This window comes from Aotus nancymaae, unplaced genomic scaffold (assembly GCF_030222135.1).
Source record: "Aotus nancymaae isolate 86718 unplaced genomic scaffold, 86718_ANA_hifiasm-v0.15.2.pri h1tg000002l, whole genome shotgun sequence".
Taxonomy (NCBI): Eukaryota; Metazoa; Chordata; class Mammalia; order Primates; family Aotidae; genus Aotus; species Aotus nancymaae.
The window spans coordinates 17,471,217-17,491,016 of record NW_026988413.1 but is presented as its reverse complement, the minus strand read 5'-3'; the positions used below and the strand labels follow the sequence as shown (position 1 = coordinate 17,491,016).

At 52.4% G+C, this 19,800-nt stretch overlaps 2 protein-coding genes across 3 annotated transcripts in view; one reads left to right on the top strand and one right to left on the bottom strand.

Moving 5' to 3' along the window:
- The window catches only part of TBXAS1 (thromboxane A synthase 1), a 182,741-nt gene extending 168,409 nt beyond the window's left edge, over positions 1-14,332 (top strand). For both annotated transcript variants that reach the window (XM_012447508.2, XM_012447509.2), the window contains 4 exons: positions 204-295; positions 10,136-10,273; positions 11,733-11,895; positions 14,079-14,332. In XM_012447508.2, coding sequence (XP_012302931.2) covers positions 204-295; positions 10,136-10,273; positions 11,733-11,895; positions 14,079-14,153 — 468 coding nt within the window. In that variant the 3' untranslated portion in view covers positions 14,154-14,332. The remainder of the gene's footprint in view (positions 1-203; positions 296-10,135; positions 10,274-11,732; positions 11,896-14,078) is intronic.
- A 3,509-nt stretch (positions 14,333-17,841) lies between these two features.
- The window catches only part of PARP12 (poly(ADP-ribose) polymerase family member 12), a 38,753-nt gene continuing 36,794 nt past the window's right edge, over positions 17,842-19,800 (bottom strand). Inside the window, exon 12 of the mRNA XM_012447421.3 lies at positions 17,842-18,955. Within this exon, the coding sequence (XP_012302844.3) occupies positions 18,630-18,955 (326 nt within the window). The 3' untranslated portion in view covers positions 17,842-18,629. The remainder of the gene's footprint in view (positions 18,956-19,800) is intronic.

The following is a 19,800-nucleotide window of genomic DNA, read 5'->3' as shown; positions in this document are numbered from 1 at the left end:
TCAGCACCGTGAGATGTAAGCACAACAGAACACGCTGAGTGCCAATCAGATGCAATTTGGGTTGTATCGAGTTTCCATTTTGTGGCATTTCTGCTTAAATATTTGCCAGAGTTGGAAACGAGATTGAAATTTAAGGAAAAGACAAAATGCTGCGAGAGTCGGACTAACCCGAACTTCTCCCTTCGTCACGACCCCTCTGTTAGGCGGACCCTGAGTTCTGCAGCCTCGAGGAAGGCCTGCCCTATCTGGACATGGTGATCGCAGAGACGCTGAGGATGTACCCACCAGCTTTCAGGTATGCCGCAGCCCCCTCCCCCACCCCAGCCTCCACTCCCTACCCCTACCCCCTGCACTACCCCGCAGGTCAGGGCCCTCCTCCGTCAGTTACCACGTTTTTCTGGGAGGCAATGCCTGAGTCCTGGGTTCCTTTGTATCCCCAAGGGCACCTCAGATATCTGGCCCGCTTTCCTATAGGTTAACAACCTTCTCAAAGCTTCACTGGCCTTTTCTTAAGAAGGCCTTTCTCCCCAACCCAAAACAGCCTTTTGGTCTCCTAGCCTTTGCTGGCTTTTGCCATTTCCCCTGCCTGTTCATTCATTCATTCGTTCGTTCATTCATTCATTCATTCATTCAGCAATTGTTTATTGAGCATCTACTCTGTGCCAAGCACTGGGAAATCAGCTGTGTATAAAACAGATAAAAATCCCTGACAGATCTTGGAGCTGGCATTCCAGTAGGGGACTGTCTGAGGCTTGGGAGCTCCTTCCTGCCATCCAACACCCCCAGCTGTCCCATCCTGGAGCTTCAACACAACTCACCCCCACAAAAAGCCTCACCACCCCGCAAGACGTCTGCATCAGGCTTGCCTCACCTGGTCCTCCCTGCCCTTCCTCCCCAGAGCTTTGAGCTGTAACTATGTTCCATGCTATATTCTTGGATGCATGCCTGCCACTCCATGGCATTTCACTAATGTACACATCAACCAGCCGGTCATACCAACCTGTGGGTACCTTGAGAGTAGAACCAAGTAATGTGCTTCTTTCAAACTCTCTCAAACAAGGCACTCCATAGACAGGGTGTCTTAATTCCTGTCCCCAGATCCTTACAGAGAGTGAAATAACAGCCAGGTTTCAGGTTCTAGAAACAGAAGCAGCACAAAGCATTAACCGTATGTGATAAATTCCACTCAGCATTTTTATGAATTAATAGATCACATAAACCATATGGAGATAACTTTCACCATTTTTAAAGAGAATATGTAGATGATTTGAGGGTATTTCAAAATGATATTTCAAAACAAAAGCATTACAAAGAATGCAGTTGTGGATATTGTCCAAATGTTCAAGTCCAGAAGCAAATATAGAAACTTCCAGCAGTGTGGTTCATCCTCCAGCACGCAGGGTTTCAGATCTCGCTGTGGAAGCAGGCCTGTCACTCAGAGGCTCTGGGCACCCTCTCCCGATGCCAGCATTACGAACTGATGTGCAGCCCTTCCCTGATCTTCTTGGGAGCCTCACACAAACTGTCATCCAATCTTTTTTCTTTTCTTTTCTTTTCTTTTCTTTTTTTTGAGACAGAGTCTTGCTTTGTTACCTAGGCTGGAGTGCAATGGCGCAATCTCGGCTCACTGAAACTTCCATCTCCTGGGTTCAAGCAATTCTCCTGTCTCAGCCTCCTGAGTAGCTGAGATTACAGGTGCCTGCCACCATGCCCAGCTAATTTTTTGTATTTTTAGTAGAGACGGTTTCACCATGTTGGCCAGGCTGGTCTCAAACTCCTGACCCAGATGATCCGCCCTCGTTGGCCTCCCAAAGCGCTGGGATCACAGGCATGAGCCACCACTCCCCGCCTTATTTTTTTCATGATTGATATCCAGCTTTCTTCCAAGGGGATTGTGGGCAGCTGATGTACATGTTAAAATGAAGTTCAAGATTGAGCATTCAGTGATCAAACTGAACAAAGGCCATTTAAAGGAAAGAAGGCCTTACAGGGCCCCAGAGGTGGCTGATAGCTGGGGTTCAGCCTTGGCTTGGTGACCAGGGCTCCTGGCCAAGAGGGAGAGCAGCCAAGCTGAACAGGTGTGTTCTCCAGCAAGAGGACTTCCTGGACCTAAACTCAGTCAAGAATCCATCACATGAGACCTTGTATAGATATCATGTTGAGTAACAAAGGCTCTTCAACATGGAAACGCGGTGGCCAACTCTCCACTGACCCATCATGAACAGCAGAGCAGAAAAGGAAGTCAGTGCAGGCGGACCAGGAAGCCAGTGATCTCATTTGAGGACCAGACAGAAACTAGAGAACCTGGATGAAGTAGTTAGAATTCACTGAATGGGTCTAGAGGGTGTATAGAAGGCAGTCTCGGCCCTGGCCTTTATTTACTGTGTGATCGTGGGTGAGCCCCACGCTGCTCCTTCCTAGAGGTTAAGTGGGGACACACGCCTGCTTGGCTGGCCCCGCAGAAGTGGGTGAGAGGTAGTGAGTGCTGTAGGTGGAACTGCAGTGCCCACTCAGCTCCGTGCAGCGTGAGGTGTGCGGGGAGGAGCAGGGGCACCGGTTGGACAGTGGAATGGCCAGCTTCCATCCAGCATCGCTCACCTGAGCCACCCCTGCCCCACACCCACCCCACAACCCCCCACACCTCCACACCTGCCCCACATCTCCACACCAACCCTACACCTCCACACCCGCCCCACACCTCCACACCTCCACACCCACCCCACACCTGCCCCACACCTGCCCTACACCTCCACAACCACCCCACACCTCCAAACCTGCCCCACACCTCCACACCCGCCCCACACCTCCACACCTGCCCCACACCTCCAAACCTACCCCACACCTCCACACCTGCCGCACACCTCCACACCTCCGGACCTGCCCCACACCTCCACAACTGCCCCACACCTCCACACCTGCCCCACACCTCCACACCTCCACACCTGCCCCACACCTCCACACCTGCCGCACACCTCCACACCTCTGGACCTGCCCCACACCTCCACACCTGCCCCACACCTCCACACCTGCACCACACCTCCGCACCTGCCCCACACCGCCACACCTGCCCCACACCTCTGCACCTGTCCTACAACTCTACACCTCCACACCTGCCCCACACCTCTGCACCTGTCCTACAACTCTACACCTCCACACCAGCCCCACATCTCCACACCTGCCCCACACTTCCAAACCTGCCCCACACCTCCACACCTGCCGCACACCTCCACACCTGCCCCACACCTCCACACCTCTGCACCTGCCGCACACCTCCACACCTGCCGCACACCTCCACACCTGCCGCACACCTCTGCACCTGTCCTACAACTCTACACCTCCACACCAGCCCCACATCTCCACACCTGCCCCACACTTCCAAACCTGCCCCACACCTCCACACCTGCCGCACACCTCCACACCTGCCCCACACCTCCACACCTCTGCACCTGCCGCACACCTCCACACCTGCCCCACACCTCTGCACCTGTCCTACAACTCTACACCTCCACACCAGCCCCACATCTCCACACCTGCCCCACACTTCCAAACCTGCCCCACACCTCCACACCTGCCGCACACCTCCACACCTGCCCCACACCTCCACACCTCTGCACCTGCCGCACACCTCCACACCTGCCGCACACCTCCACACCTGCCGCACACCTCCACACCTGCCCCACACCTCCACACCTCCGCACCTGCCGCACACCTCCACACCTGCCGCACACCTCCACACCTGCCCCACACCTCCACACCTCCGCACCTGCCGCACACCTCCACACCTGCCGCACACCTCCACACCTGCCCCACACCTCCGCACCAGCCCCACACCTCCGCACCAGCCCCACACCTCCGCACCTGCCCCACACCTCCAAACCTGCCCCACACCTCCACACCTGCCCCACACCTCCACACCTGCCGCACACCTCCAAACCTGCCCCACACCTCCGCACCTGCCCCACACCTCCGCACCCGCCCCCCACCTCCACACCTCCGCACCCACCCCACACTTCCACACCAGCCCGGCACCTCCACACCTCCACACCTGCCCCACACCTCCACACCTGCGCCACACCTCCACACCTCCACACCTGCCCCATACCTCCACACCCGCCCCCCACCTCCACACCTCCACACCCGCCCCCCACCTCCACACCTCCACACCCGCCCCCCACCTCCACACCTCCACACCCGCCCCCCACCTCCACACCTCCACACCCGCCCCACACTTCCACACCAGCCCGGCACCTCCACACCTCCACACCTGCCTCACACCTCCACACCTCCACACCTGCCCCACACCTCCACACCTCCACACCTGCTCCACACTTCCACACATCCACACCCGCCCCACACCTCCACACCAGCCCGGCACCTTCACACCTCTACACCCGCCCCACACCTCCACACCTCCACACTTGCCCCACACCTCCACACCTCCACACCCACCCCACACCTCCACACCTCCACACCCACCCCACACCTCCACACCTCCACACCCACCCCACACCTCCACACCTGCCCCACACCGCCACCCCTGCACCCCTCCACACCCACCTCACACCTCCACACCTGCCTCACACCTCCACACCCGCCCTACACGTGCCCCACACCTCCACACCTGCCTCACACCTCCACACCCGCCCTACACCTGCCCCACACCTCCATACCTGCCCCATACTTCCACACCTCCACACCCGCCCCTCACCTGCTCCACACCTGCCCCACAGGCATTTTTTGCCCTATCAGCTCTGCCAGCTTTTCTTCTGATACGATAGAGGCAAGGTGTCACAATTCTCACGTAGACCAGAGGACCATCTGCTTCTGCTCAACAGATTTGGGGGTGAATGTAGGGAGTAGTGAGCCTTTTTGCTTATTTCATCTCAAAAAGCATGTTGACTTTTCCCAAGTACTGACACAACTTGGACTTACTCATAGAAGAAAATTGGAATGGCCCTTGTGGGAAGCACAGCAGCCCTGTCTGAGCACCACTGAGGTGACTCTGGGCTGCTGTGCGGTGCGGTTCTGAAGCCTCTGCTGGTCTCTTACGTGGCTCAGTCTACAGGGAAGGGAAGGCCCTATCTGCCTCCAGGTCCAGGCTGTAAGATCAAAAAGCAGGGTGCCAGGGAACAGCCTCGTCTGGCCCCTTTGGAACTCGGGGTGCAGACACAACCCCCAGCTGCCTGCCCTGTTTCAGCGCTAGTGTTTGCTATCAGCTCCAAGCACGTATAATTGCATTAGCAGCTTAGGATCTCCATGGGTTCCCGCAGCCCTGGCCTTTTTCTGTTCCTCTCTGTTACATGAAAGGCTCATAACAGAGAGGGGGCGGCAAGGAGCCACGAGTTACTCTCAATCTTTTATGGGCAGTAGCAGGGCGTAACAGTGATTACTGTAATCATTGCATTTCCTCTAGGATATTTAGGCAAGTCCAATCCTACAGCTTGAAGTAAAATCCAGCAGAGAATTATTTTTAATTTTTAATTATTTATATTGCCAAAATAGCATGTTTATAATTTTAAAAAAAACAATCCCAGCCAGGTGCGGTGGCTCACACCTGTAATCCTAGCACTTTGGGAGGCTGAGGCGGGCAGATCACTTAAGGAGTTTGAGACTAGCCTGGCCAACATGGTGAAACTCCATCTCTTCTAAAACTACAAAAATTAGCTGGGTGTGGTGGTGCACACCTGTAATCCCAGCTACTTGGGAGGCTGAGGCAGGAGAATTGCCTGAACCCAGGAGGCAGAGGTTGCAGTGAGCTGAGATCATGCCACTGTACTCCAGCCTGGTGACAGAGCGAGACTCTATCTCAAAAAAGAAAAAGAAAAAGAAAAAGTCTCCTTAACGATGCAGGAGAATAAAATTTTTAAAAAGGCCTCCTGCCATCTTCATCCCAGTCCCATCCCCTAGAGAAGAGAAAGATAGAAATGTAAGTATTCTTCTAGAAATGTTACATTCATATGTAAGCATAGATAGATAGTTTACCCTTTAAAAGTGAAGTATAAATGAAATGCGATTGCCCTTGGGTAAAATGAACAAGCTGATCAAATATTCTCCTCTCTGGGAGAAGAAGCTATTGGTAGGGACACACACAACAGGGAACAGATTTTCAAACCCAAATTTCCTTCCCTCACCAGGAATCACTCAGAGGAGCCAAATCCACAAAGACAGAAGCTAGAAGGCTGTCTGCCAGGGACCAGGGAGAGGGGAGGGGAGGGATTAGTGCTTAGGGGATACAGAATTCCAGTGGGGGAAGAGGAGAAAGTTCTGGAACTGGATGGCGGTGATGATTGCACAATGAATGTAGTGACACCACAGAACTGCACACTTAAAATCGGTTCAAATGGTACATTTTATGTGATACCTATTTTACCACAATGAAATAATAAACAGGTCAGCAGATAAGTAACTAAATAAATCCAGCCTCACCAGGACCAATTCTGGTGTTGAAAGATTCCAGAATTCTCATGGCAGCTGATGGGTGGTTTGAGCCTGTCCTCGTTTGATGCTCTCATGTCCTGTGAGAAGGACTTAAGACTTAGAAGATTGTTCATGGGTTCCAGCCATGTGGGGGTGGTGCAGGAGTGGGCGCCTGTGTGCAGGATGCATTAGGGAGACAGACCTTTGCTACACAGGGAGGGTATCTCGAGGCCCAGCCTTGACAGAGGCTATGACTGGTGTCTCCTCCCAACCCCCATGTTACCTGGGACAGGAAATGGCTGGAAGTCTGGAAGGTAGGAGGCAGGAAGCGGGGCTTTGTTTTCTTGCTGTGAGCCAGGTTTGCTGAAGTGGAATAATGCTGAAGTCAGAGAGAAACTTCTCAATGGAAACCTCTAGTCACAGAAGTAATTGGGCTGAGAGGTGTGGGGAGGTGATGAAGAGAAGCTGGGGCTGTAATTCTGCCCTTGACCTAAAAGGCTCTATCTCATCCTTTAAAATCCCAAATCAACTGTAACCAGAACTTTTTTTTTTTTGAGACAGAGTCTCGCTCTATTGCTCAGGTGTGCAGTGGCGCAATCTCGGCTCACTGCAACCTCTGCCTCCCTGCTTCAAGCGATTCTTGTGCCTCAGCCTCCTGAGTAGCTGGGACTACAGGCGCATGACACCACGCAGGGCTAATTTTTGTATTTTTAGTAGAGACAGGGTTTCACCATGTTGGCCAGGCTGGTCTCAAACTCTGACTGACTTCAGGTGATCCACCCACCTCTGCCTCCCAAAGTGCTGGGATTACAGGCGTGAGCCACCACACCCGGCCACGACCAGAACTCTTGAGAGCATGTACTCAACACTCAACGTCCAAAAGCCTACCCAAGTTCAGGAAGAGACCAGTTCTTCAGCTCTGCACCTCGAATTTTGTTTCTAGAAGGTTTCATATAGGTCTGAAGAGTGACAGCACGTTTGTTTAACAGGAACTCAAAGCCAGCAGATCAGGAAAGGACACTTAGAAGGTTTGGAGTTTGGGCTACAGAGGTTTAAGGCAGGCCTTTTGTGGCAATGAATGTTTGAAATTGTGCATGTGACATAACAATTTAGTAATGAGTGGATACAGGCAGGTGAGTTGAAGGGAGTTCTGACAGGTAAGACTGCTGTCTGGTAAGTGAACCGTTTGCTCAAGCAAGCGAACCATCATCCTGATAGGAAAGCGGTTTGCCCAGACAAATTAGTTTGCATTCATTTCCTGAAGCCAACAGTGAAGTTATTTCTTGGTTCAGAGGCTTATCTTCCTTGGCAAGAGTTTTCTGGAGCAGAGAGGAAGTCCCTGACACAGGTGGTCTCAAGGCTCAGCCCAAGAGTTGAGTTGCGTGGTTCCAGGCAGACTTGTTTCCCAGGGTGTCCTGCGGGGCCGTAATCAACAAGGTACAAGCTTAAGAGAGCCATGCCAGGTTTTCAGGTTGCAAGAGAGAGAGATTCAATGGTGTTTTCTGCAGTCATGGGTATTCATTATAAGAAACGGGTGAGGTGAGGAAGGTAGAAATCTCCCAGGAACCAGAGACGGCTGTCATGGGCAGACCTCATGGAAGAGACCCAAGCTGGGGGATTGGAAGGTGGGTCAGATGTTTCAGAAGCTACAGGGGCTTCAGCAGTCAGATTGGGGTGTGATCTCACAGCACCAGGAGCCCTGAACACCGGCCCGATGCTCAGCTCTGAATGCGGCTTGACCAGACAAACCTGGAGACTGCATTAACGCCAGCAGCCTCCGACACCCCTAACCTGCTCGTGGCCTTAATCTCAAACCCTGGTCCTAAACTACCTCTCACCATGCATCGCAAGTCACTGCCCGTCTTCCTGGTTTCCGATCTGCTGCCTTCTCCGATTCATGGCCTCACTTCACCCGTTGACGCCCTTTGACTTTCAGCAACAGGTTTCACCAACTAACTGCGACTCCAGCCTCAGCTCTGGGGCCACAGAGCCTCAAGCACCTGGGACTTGCCCCAGCTCCAGAGCCCTGTCCTCGGCAGCCATCCTCGGGAAGAAGCAGAAAAAACTACGTGTCAGAGACGCAGCTCTGGTTGTCATGAGAAGACTGGATTGGAAAAGAGGTCAAGGAAGAGACGAGAATCTCAATTAAGGAGGACCCTGAAAGGCAGTAAAACTGGAGAGATGGCACCATACAAAAGGCAGTAAAACATGGAGATGGCACCATATTCATCTTCTGATGAATCTGCAGACAGGGGAGGGAGGAGTCCAGGATGGCTTCCAGTTTCTGGCTTTCTCAAGCCTGTGTGGGAAACAGAAGGAGGAGAAGATTCTGACAATCTGCTGCTGCTCAGGCCAACTTTCGAGGATCCTATGGACTGTCCAGGGGAGAGGCCAGGTCTGTGGGCAGAAATTAGAACCTGGGGTTCAGGCTGGGGCTGAGGTAGGAGGCTTAGGAGATAATGGAAGTCGAATCTGGGAGTGTGGACAAAATCCCTGGGAAACACCAGGATTTAAGAGGATTCAGAAGAGCCAATGAGAGGGAGAAGGAGCACCAGCGATGGAAGAGGAAACCCACACAAATAATATTATTAGAAATCAAGGAAAGAGGCCGGGCACAGTGGCTCACACCTGTAATCCCAGGACTTTGGGAGGCTGAGGTGAGTGGATCACGAGGTCAGGAGTTTGAGACCAGCCTGGCCAAGATGGTAAAACGCCGTCTCTACTAAAAATACAAATATTAGCTGGGCGCAGTGGCGGGCACCTACAATCCCAGCTACCAGGGAGGCTGAGGCAGGAGAATCACTTTAACCTGGGAGGCGGAGGTTGCCATGAGCCGAGATCGCGCAGCTGCACTCTAGTACTCTAGTCTGGGTGACAGAGCAAGACCTGTCTCAAAAAAAAAAAAAAAAAAGAAAGAAAGAAAAAAGAAAACAAAAAGAAGAGGAGGAGGAAGAAAAAGGAAGAAGGAGGAGGAGGAGGACCCAGCATGAACAGCAGGTGAATCTGGGTAAAGGATACACGGGTACCTTACGTGTATTCTTCAACTTTTTTGTAAGTTCAGAATTATTTCCAAATGAAAACAGAAAAAAACAAAGAAACATGCAAGAGGAAGACAGTCAATGACACAGACGAACCAAGGCAGATGATGACTGAGGGGTATTCATCAGTCATGCCCGTGAATGGTCTTTGGGGATCTTGGCATGGGGACCTTCCACGAGAGGGAGGGGACAGATGCCAGGCAGCAGGGCTAGACAGTGAAATGGAAGCAGAGGGAGTGACAGGGTGAGTGAGGGCAGTTTTAAGAGGCTTGACTGTGGATGGGAAGATAGGAAGGGCTGTGGCCCAGGAATGACCCTTCAAGCCCCCACTATGAAAGCAATCCTTCCAAAACACTTTGCACCCCAACCCAGGGCACAAGAGGGGCCCTTCAGTGCTTGACAAATGGATGCATGAAGGGATGGATGAGTGAATTTTCACCAAGGACCAAGTGAACCTAGCCTTGGGGCTGCAGGCTCCTAGGCAGTGAGGGTTAATGGGGTGGGGGAAGGGGGCTGAGCAGGGGGTCCTCTGTCCCCCAGCCTCATTCCACACACTGTGCTGCCTGCCGCTGATCTTCACATTCAAGACTCAGCCTGCTCAGCACACCCCGAGCTCTGCTTCTTGTCTCTACTCTACATCCCTCCAGCCACCCCTCACCCGCATTTGGTGTTTCCCTCAGGTTCACACGGGAGGCGGCTCAGGACTGCGAGGTGCTGGGGCAGCACATCCCTGCAGGCGCCGTGCTGGAGATGGCCGTGGGTGCCCTGCACCATGACCCAGAGCACTGGCCAAGCCCTGAGACCTTTGACCCTGAAAGGTGAGCGCTGCCCCCATTAAAGAGTTCTGAAGGGATGTGAGTGTGTGGGATCGAAATTTACCAGTGGAGGCAGCAACCAGGAGGTACAGACTTAGCAACATTGTCCCCAGTAGTCAAAAGTTATGGGAATTCAGACAGATGTTTGCAAGGCATGATTTCCAAAGGAAATAATTATATCATTTTTTCAAGTTCCAAAGTGAATCCAGAGATTTAGCATTTCAGCAGCCCTGCATGCAAGGAACAAGGCAGTTTCAAATGATTGTCTCCCATTCATTCAAGCCAGGACATGGGGTACAGGATTGTATTTCAGGTTTGCACTGGAAAGTAACAGAACATCATTTCCTGTTTTAAAAATGGGCAGCTATGCCAAAACAACAGCTTCAGCCAGTGTCTCTGTGAATCTACACTCATGGGGTCCACTGGTTGACCCGGGTCCCCTCCTTCCAACACCTGGCTTCGGTTCATTGTCTTATTTCATTTCTGGGCTCTGTGGTTGGAAACATCTGAGCAGGCGGCCACACCCTGGTCCTCATCAGAACCAGTCAGTATCCCCTGTGTGTGAGATCTGGCAAGGGAAGGGCTGGGCCGGCGCCAGTTGTGTTTTCACCTTCCGTGGCTCCAACAACTGAACTCAGCCCAACTCTACAACCCAGCCACTGGGAAAGTGTGAGCAATGGGATCTATGCAGATAATATTCCACAGTCAGCAGCTCCTGAACACGCCGCAGCCACGGGGCTTACAGCCTCACGATAAAGCCCAGAGGCAGTAAGAAATGAGCTCGCTCTTACAGAAGAGTGCCATGTAGCTTCACTGTCATGGGCCACACGCTGCAGGCAAATGCACTGTTTGGTGGGAGATTCAGCAGTTCCGAGGAAGGGCCTCCAGCCGTCCAGGTACTGCAGCTCCCAGTGGGTCAACTGTCCAGTGCTGGGGCCTGTCAAGCAAGTGTGGGCAGGGAGGCACTGCCAGTGTGGCTCAAGAGACCAGCAGGGCAAGCAAGCAGGACATGGCCCCCAGGGAGGGCTGGGGAGGTGTAGAGGTGCCTGGTACCCTGCCAAGGAAGCAAGCAGGTGGCAGCTGAGTCATCCTGTGGGAGGGGAGGTGGTGCCATGGGCCCAGGTGAGGGCTGTGATTGCCGAGCCCTGTGGTTCAGGGATGCTGTGTTTTGACTCTAATTGTGGGTGGCGGTAAGTCTGTGGGCTTATTAGCCATGCACTGAATTCCTAAGGAGAGGCAGGGAGGGCGCTATGGACATTGCAGGTGATTCTGTGAATTCAGCTCTGCCGGGGCTGTGCAGGAAGACAGGCGGCCAGGAGCAGAGCGGGACTGAGGCTCAGGAATGAGCAGCCACCAGCTCCCAGAGCCTTCGGGACATCCTTGTCTCAGATGCAGGGGTGGCTCAGCTGCAGAGGGGAGGGAGCAGGTGTTCTGAGCCAGCCCTGACCACACGGACCTGCAGGTTTACGGCTGAGGCCCAGCAGCAGCACCGGCCCTTCACGTACCTGCCCTTTGGGGCCGGCCCACGAAGCTGCCTCGGGGTGCGGCTCGGGCTGCTGGAAGTCAAGCTGACACTGCTCCACGTGCTGCACAAGTTCCGGTTCCAAGCCTGCCCTGAGACCCAGGTGAGGCCCCACTGCCCTGGGAGCGGGGTCAGGGGTGGGGTGGGGGCACCCCAGTTCTCTGCAGCAGAGCTCTTCCTCCGTCAGCTTGGGCGAGCTTCTTAACCTCCCTTGGCCTCAGTTTATTAATCTGTAAATCAGGGATGATAATACCCTCTGCCTCTCGACATCCTGTGAGGATTCAGTGAGTTCACACAGCGCTCAGATAAGCCCTGGTGCACTAACCCGAGCACGTGCTGACCATCGTTATTAGTATTGCTCTCTGCACATCAGGGCTGGACCTCACCTTGCTGTAGCTCTTCCCTCTTTCCAAAAGCGCACAAACAATGGCATCTGCAGTTGTGACGTGCCTGTCTTTGGGGGGGAGTGTATGGCTTGTCCTGCAGAAGCTGGGGACACATCCTCTGGCCCCTCCTGACCGAGTAAGGTGCTGTGTGCTTGGAAGGGAAGCTGAGGGGTTTCAGCTCCTTGAAGGGTGCCCCCAGCTTTGCCTCCCCCCCTTATGCACTCACATGTCCCCATGGCATCAGCCTGGTCCCTCTCACAGGTGGTGACACAGACTCTTCCCAACACCACAGGCTTTCATTCCTGAGGTCCTCAACTGGTGCACAAACCTTGTCCTCACCTAGAGGGCTGGGCTTTCCTGAAATGCGGCCCCACCCATCACACACTCCAGAACCAGCAGACCAGTTCCTCTACAGTAGGTCGGGAGCTTATATGCCCCCCCCACCTCACGCTGACAGCAATCCTACAGAGTAGGTGTTAATATTCCCATTCTTCAGATGAAGAACCAAAGCTCAGAGAGGTTAAATAACTTGCATAAGGAAACACAGGTGGACTGCAGGCTTCGTGATGGCAGGGACCCAGCCTGTCATTTTCATTATTGGACTTTCCAGCATCTAGCTTGATGCCATGCACATGGCAGGTGCTCACTTATTCATTCAATAAACATTAACGAACAAATGGATGAGCAGCCAGAGATTAAAGAAACAGAGGTCCTGACCCAGATCCTGTTCACTCCCAAGTCCTCCTTCCTTCCTGACATCCGGCTGCATCTCTGTACAGCGTTGGTTATTCCCTGCCCATCCTGACCATTGCTGTCCCCTGCACCTATCATGCTGGTCCTGCCACCCAGAACCCTCTGTTCAGCTGCAGACCTGGAGAGGTGGGCATAGGAAAGCATAAGGACACAGTGACAATGACAATTCTAGATTGAGACAAGCAGTGCCTCTGACAGAGAACCTGGGACCGGCCGCTGGTCCTGGAGGAATCATGAGCTTGGTTGGAGGAAACAGTCTGAGGTACTGAAAGTGAACTCGTCCACACACTCTGGGCTGGAGAGATGGAGGGGCAGATCGGCAGCACCAGTCAAACCAAGTGAGGTCAAGGGGCAGACAGAGGAGCAGCCCCACAGCCTCGGGACTTCCACGTGTGTGGGGCTTGACTCCCTTCCCCATGATCTCGACGTACAGTACAGCAGCCAGACCAGTCTCCTAGAACACTTACGCCTGGCACTCCCCGGCTTAAGAACCAGCCATGAGTCCCAGAGCCTGCTGGATCCAGGGAGAATGCATTCTGAATTCGAGACAAGGCTGAGCCCATTCTGCATTCCCCACCCCAACTTCCCACTCTGAGAGGGCTCCCCATTGGTCCACGTCTGCTCAGACACGTGCTGGAAACTGCAGCTTTTTCAGGTGCCTTTGAGGGCTGTGGTTCCCACAGGAGACAAGTACAGGCCCAAGCCCTGAGACCCTGGAGACTCAGCTGTGAAGGCCTGTATTAGCCATTGGGTCATCATTTCACTCACAGCTCCAGAGGAAACCTGACTTCTTGAGTAATCCTTTGGCTTTTCTTTGAAGTCCCCAGTCCACCACCGGCTCTGCCTTTTAAGGTGGACATAAGAAAGCTTTCTGAATGTCGGTGAGGCTGGACCACAGCACGCATGAGCAGAAACAGAATGAAGCTGCTCTCCCCAAAACCCCTCAGTTACTGGCCGGGACTGGGGAGCAAGATGAGGATCAGCAGAGATGGCTAGTCACTGGAAGATAGGTTTGGGGCTTTGCTCTCTGCTTTCTTCTTGTGTGACCTTGGACAAGGGACTTGGCCTTCCTGAACCTCCAAGTCTTCATTAGTACAGTGAGACGCTACTATCTCTTTGACAAATATTTTAATTTTCTCTATTTTAGGTACCGCTGCAGCTAGAATCCAAATCTGCCCTAGGTCCAAAAAATGGTGTCTATATCAAGATTGTACCCCGCTGACACAGAAGGCCGCCAGGGGAGGGAGGGTACCCCCAAATTCAAAAAAAGCCCTGAGTGTGAAAATTCAGATTTTTGGGAAAATGTCACTGAAGTAATTGAAAGAGTCCTGGCATGCAAGGATAAAAGAAGTTATCTATGTAATATTTCCTAAATGCTTAATAAACGTTTGTGGCACTTGGTTTTGACATTGCCAGTGGGGTTTGCACCGGTGAGCTGACTCTCTAAATGAAGGATTGCTGATAAATAAGTGACAATGTAGTTTTGACAAAACAACCGAGAATGTGAAGTTTTAAAGGAAGTCCCAGGCTCATGCTGAAAGGAATCCATGGTGCAGGGCACAGGAGGACACCCAGGTAAGCCTGTCCAGATGGCACCAGCTAGTGGCTCTTCCAGCTTCTCATGCAATGTGAAGTTTTGAAAATGACATTTATCAGAAGTTTAACTTCAAAAGTGGCTCCAAAGCTTTATTATGCTTTGATTTTCCTAGGTAGGGTAGTACCAACTTTATAGTCAAGTTTCAATCGACAGAAAAATGAGTCTGAAAAATGATATACTTTTTAAGAACACCGTATCTTCATTTTGACCAAAGAATCAAAATATAGAGGGAATTTTTTGTACAATTACTGTATTGCTAAGCAGCTCACATTCAATGAAGCACTTGCAGGGTCAGTCTCAAGCTCTGCCCCAGAGGCTGTGCACTTGCAGTTGCTGGGGAAGAGCAGCCTCACCTCCCTGTGCCTCGGGGGCCTCTTCTGTAGAATAAGGAGGCTGGCCTCGATCAAAGGCCTCTTCCTCTTCTAGTTGACACCTGAGCAGCTGTAAGGGGCTGAATGTTGTATACAGAATGATCTTGTAGAAATCCATAAGCCCTTTAGGTGACACCCAGACTCTTGACGACCCACCTTTAGAAACTTTAGGCCATTGTAGGAGAGCTGGCAGGCCGGGTTTCCACACATTCACTGCTGAGAACACTGCCTCCACTGTTCGGTCCTCCCCATCCCCTCAGCCCCAAGCACCCACTGGGCCAGACCTTGACTGCGTGTCCTCCTGGAGGTGCAGGGCTGTCCTGTGGCCCTCCTCACGCCCTTGTAGCTACCACCTGCCCTTCTCCATCACCTGGCCCCTCTGCAGTGCTCAGCCTGGGACTCAGACTCGCTGGAGAAAACTATCCGCTCCTGGGGAGCTGTCTGACTCCGTGCCTGTCCCAACCTCCCCACAGCCACTGCCACCATAGAACCTCAGCCTGCAGACAGGCCCAATGGAGCACTCAGCTCCCTGCTTGGAGCACAGCCCCACAGCCTAAGCCCACCCTTGGGCCCTCTGCCCTCGCCCCCAGCCCATCAGCTCCATCTGGCTTCCCTCACCTTCCCAGCTCAGGTGGTCACCACCTTCAGACATAGTGGTAGAGGCTTCCTCATGTGCTGGGGTCACTAGACTCTGGTCCTATTCTACTGTGTGAACCCACTAACCCCACCTCTGCTTAAATCCCACTGTTCATGTCCAACACCAGCTATCACAGGGCAGGGAACTGCATTGCCTGGTCCTCCAAAAACACCTTGCTAGATTCCCAACTGGGTCTGAGGGACTGTACTAACTTCTCTTCCCAGGTCCACAAGGGGCATGGTTTCATAAGCAGAAATTTCCCAGCGACATGCCCAACCTGCCTTCTTTCACGTCTCCACACGGGAGCCTAGAGTCCTTTGTCTAACTTTCGCGAGCGTGGGAAAGGTAGACTGCCCAGGTGAGCTCCCTTTGTTTAAAAAGCCCACGAAAAGCTATGGGAGGACTGTAAGCCTGGCAGCCAATCTGATATCAAAGTCAAAGATCAATCCCTCCAGCGGAAGTTTGAAGGAACTCCTCTCATGGGACAAGAACTTGAATGGGGCAGGAATAACTCCCAGATTAAAAGTTCCCCTGCCCCTCACCTGTGCAGACTCCATCTCTGGATCCCCTCCCACGACAGCAAGGGAGTGCTCTCTCTCTCTCTCTGCCTAATAAAGTGCTTTTCTGCAGAACTCTTTGGGTCCAATATTTACTTGAATGAGCCCACCACACCTCCAGGCCTCTTCCCCGATTCCTGGGGCGGGGAGGCCAAGAACCTGGAACACCCGGTTACAGGTCCTCACAAAAATTCTGGCTGATCCCACACATGCACACCCATGTCCCGGACCCTACCACCTCCTGGCACCAAACATCTTGAGAGTCACGGTCGTTTCAATCCCTTCCCATCACAACGCCCACCCCTTCTGCACTGGCAGGAACAGCCCCATCCCCATCATCAGGCAATCTGGCCACGTGGCTCCCACTCTCCCTAGAACTGCTGGTGTAAGGAGTTGCTCTTCCTAACCTGCTTTCTCCCACGTCATCCGGTCATGGCTGCCGCAGTCTTCACAGCTCAGTGGACTTTTCTGGAGCAATTGAGCACCTCCTACTGGATCCTTCTGGCCACTCTCCCCATCTACACCCCCAATAAATGAGTTCTGTTCCCTGAGTCTCCCCAGCTCCCAGATGGTTCAGAAGCATAGAATCAGTTCACTTACATGTGAGACCTTAACAACAGACATGCAACTGATTTAATGGTTTTCTCTGACACCTTTTTGTCCCCTGCCCAACCACCATAGCAGGACCAATGACTTAATGAAGAAGCAATGAGTGAAATGGCAGGATCAGTCAGGCTGTGAGGGAAATTTGGAGGGGGTCTGAAAATCATACCACAGGCAACCATGTGGCTGACCCAGCTGGTGGGTGAAGCTGTGTTGTCCTTGCTGTTTCTCTGGTCATTTAACTTGGCTCTCCTCCGGCCTGATTGCACTTGCCTGTGTAAGGTTTCAGATCACTCCAAAGATGGAAAAATGGATTCACTCACCTTGGACCTGAGAAATACAGGCAAGCCAACTGAAGCCTGAGCAGCAAGTCACCAGTGGGCACATGTTCTCAGGAAAGTGGAGGCTGGGCAAGAAGCAGGCAGTGAGGACCGAGCCAGGAGGGCTGACAGCCTGGTGACACCAGCGGCCCTGCCAGCCCCTCTGCCAGCAGGACCAGAACCAGCCGATGCCCGGTAAGGGAGGCTCTTGTAAACGGCCATGTGTGGGAACACATACAACACACTCTCCACATGTACAGCACACTGCTCACTGGTGAACCTGGGTCTTATGGGGCCTGAAACATATGAACTGAAGGAAAGAGAATAAAGATATGTAACATTTGCACATTTTATCAAAACCTACAACCATGTGACCATACTGCTGGAGCCTGGGGAGGGGCTCTGAAACTTCAACTTCATTGTCCTCACAATAAATCCACACATAGCTCACCACGCCCAGTGACATGAGCTATGTCACCCCCAAAATTCCAATGTTGAAATCCTCACCCCTGAGGGGATGATATTTAAAGTAGGGGTGATTAGACTATCAGGCCAGAGCCCTCACGAATAGGATTCAGTGCCTTCTAAAAGAGGCCCTTCCACCATGTGGGGTTACAGTGGGAAGACACTGAATCTATGTGGAAACAGGAGGTTGGACTTTCTGGCTCTAAACCTGGGAGATAAACATCTGCTGTTTATGAGCCACCAGTCAATGGTGTTTTGTTGTAGCGGCCCAAATGAACAAAGGCAATCCCTGACCCTCAGAAAAATGCCTGGCACCCAGTAGGTGCTCAATGGACACAGAAAAACGAGCTTCAGTCTTCATCCACTGCAGATAAATATTCTTTTATTTCCATACTCTTTGTGACATTTGTGGCACAGGTATTCAATCTCACAGGAATGTTAAAACCCACACTTGGAGGGTGTCCAGGGTGCTTAGGAGTCATGGATTTGGACACTCACAGGCCAAGCCTAAGGGTCCTTGGGGAAGCTACTCCTCCAGATCACCTGCCAGGAAGATGGGCTTCCTTGGGCAACGGGTGACCCTACCAGGACAAGGGGAACTAGCAGGGACTCGATGGCACCACACAGCAGCCACTTGTTTTGACAATGTGACACAGGCCAACTAATGCCCAGGAGAAGCCACAGCAGAGCTGCCTGGGTTGGTGCCAGAGCAACAGGCAGAAGTGACTGTGCTGCCCCTGGCTGTCCTCCACTGGTGGCTACTATGTCATTCTGATAAAAAGTAAAACTAAGATGCCATGAGACTGAAAATCTGAATCATTGCAGACACACATTCTTAAAATTAAAACGAATCCATAAAATTGTGTCTAGAAACTCTGCCTGGTGCCAATAAGCAGCAAAGTCAACAAAGCACTATTAAAAATCAAAACTGGACTCAACTACAATCACTTCTGGTTAGCCACTAGTGAGCCCAAAAGTGACTTAAAAGTAAAAATCATTATTAGCAAGAGATTAAGAACGTAACTTCATTGAGAAGTCAATGTTAAACGAATAGTTCATTAAAGGTTTCCTGTTTAAAAGGAAAAAGAAAGGCCCAAACAACCATTTCAAGGCAGAGCAGGCGAAAGGCCCGGAACACTCCGGTGTGCTCACTGCCGGTTGCTGAACAGGGAACCCAAGGCCATCAGGATGGAGGGCGTGACCGAGGGCTTGGAGGAGGTGGTGTACTGGATGAGATACTCTGGGTAGACCTGGTGCTTCTCAAAGATCACGAAGATAGAGGGGTCGGATACGCTGTTCACGCAGCTATCGTAGAAGGCATTGCTCTGGCCCTCCTTGTTTGGGGGGCGGACAAAGGAGGCATTGCCCCTGACGAACTCGCCCACCAGCACCCGGGCCAGGAACATCGTGTGGGTCTGCGTGTCGGATTTGCTGTAGTGGTGAGAATACGCAGCATCGCGGGCAAAGTAGCTTCCTGAAATGATACACGAGGGTTCAGCTGGGCGCCTGGTGGAAGGGCCCGCAGCCAGGAAGGGTCAACCCACTGCGGACAGCATCCTGGTGACACGCAACACCAGGGGCCTCTACTCTTCCGCCCCCCCACATCTCCCGCCTTCTCTCCATGCCATGTCTCCACTCTCCCTCATGAAGACACATGCATCAATGACACCAACACCCTTCTGAGTGGCAGGATCTGAGGAGTTGCCAAACTGAGACAGCAAACTCCTTTCAAGTTCCAGATCTGCCCCCACAAAACCTAAAGGCCTCTAGACACATCACTACTTAATCCGCCAAACCTCAGTTTCCTCAGGCATAAAATGGAGATGTTCAGCCTAACCTTGCAGGGTTGGCATGGAAAATAAGTGAGATCCCATGTATGAAAGCAGTCTGTAGACTCCGGCAGCCCAATGCATAGAATTATGAGCCCTATCAAATGGGAACCTGAGATGGAAGCTGTCATTTGAATTCACAAGTCTACCACTGGCTGCTGTCCATGTTGACTCAACACCTTCGCTACATCAGACGGAAACTGACTGACAAAGAACTGATGGGCCTGGAACATGGGCTGCTGGAACATGGAACATACGAGAACCTTCTGATACTCTTCCGAGGAAGAACTAAGGGTGATCTGCAAGGGGCAAATGTTTTTAATGCATTATCGTCAAAGTGCAGAAAATGTTCTCAACTTGGTAAGCATATGGTGCTTCCAGATGATAATGTTCTGTTCTTGGGATGTGTTAAAGGGTGAAAGGAGACAATATATGCCACCTACCTGAAAATGGTTCTGAGAGAGACAGAGAGAGAAGTGGCAACATGTTA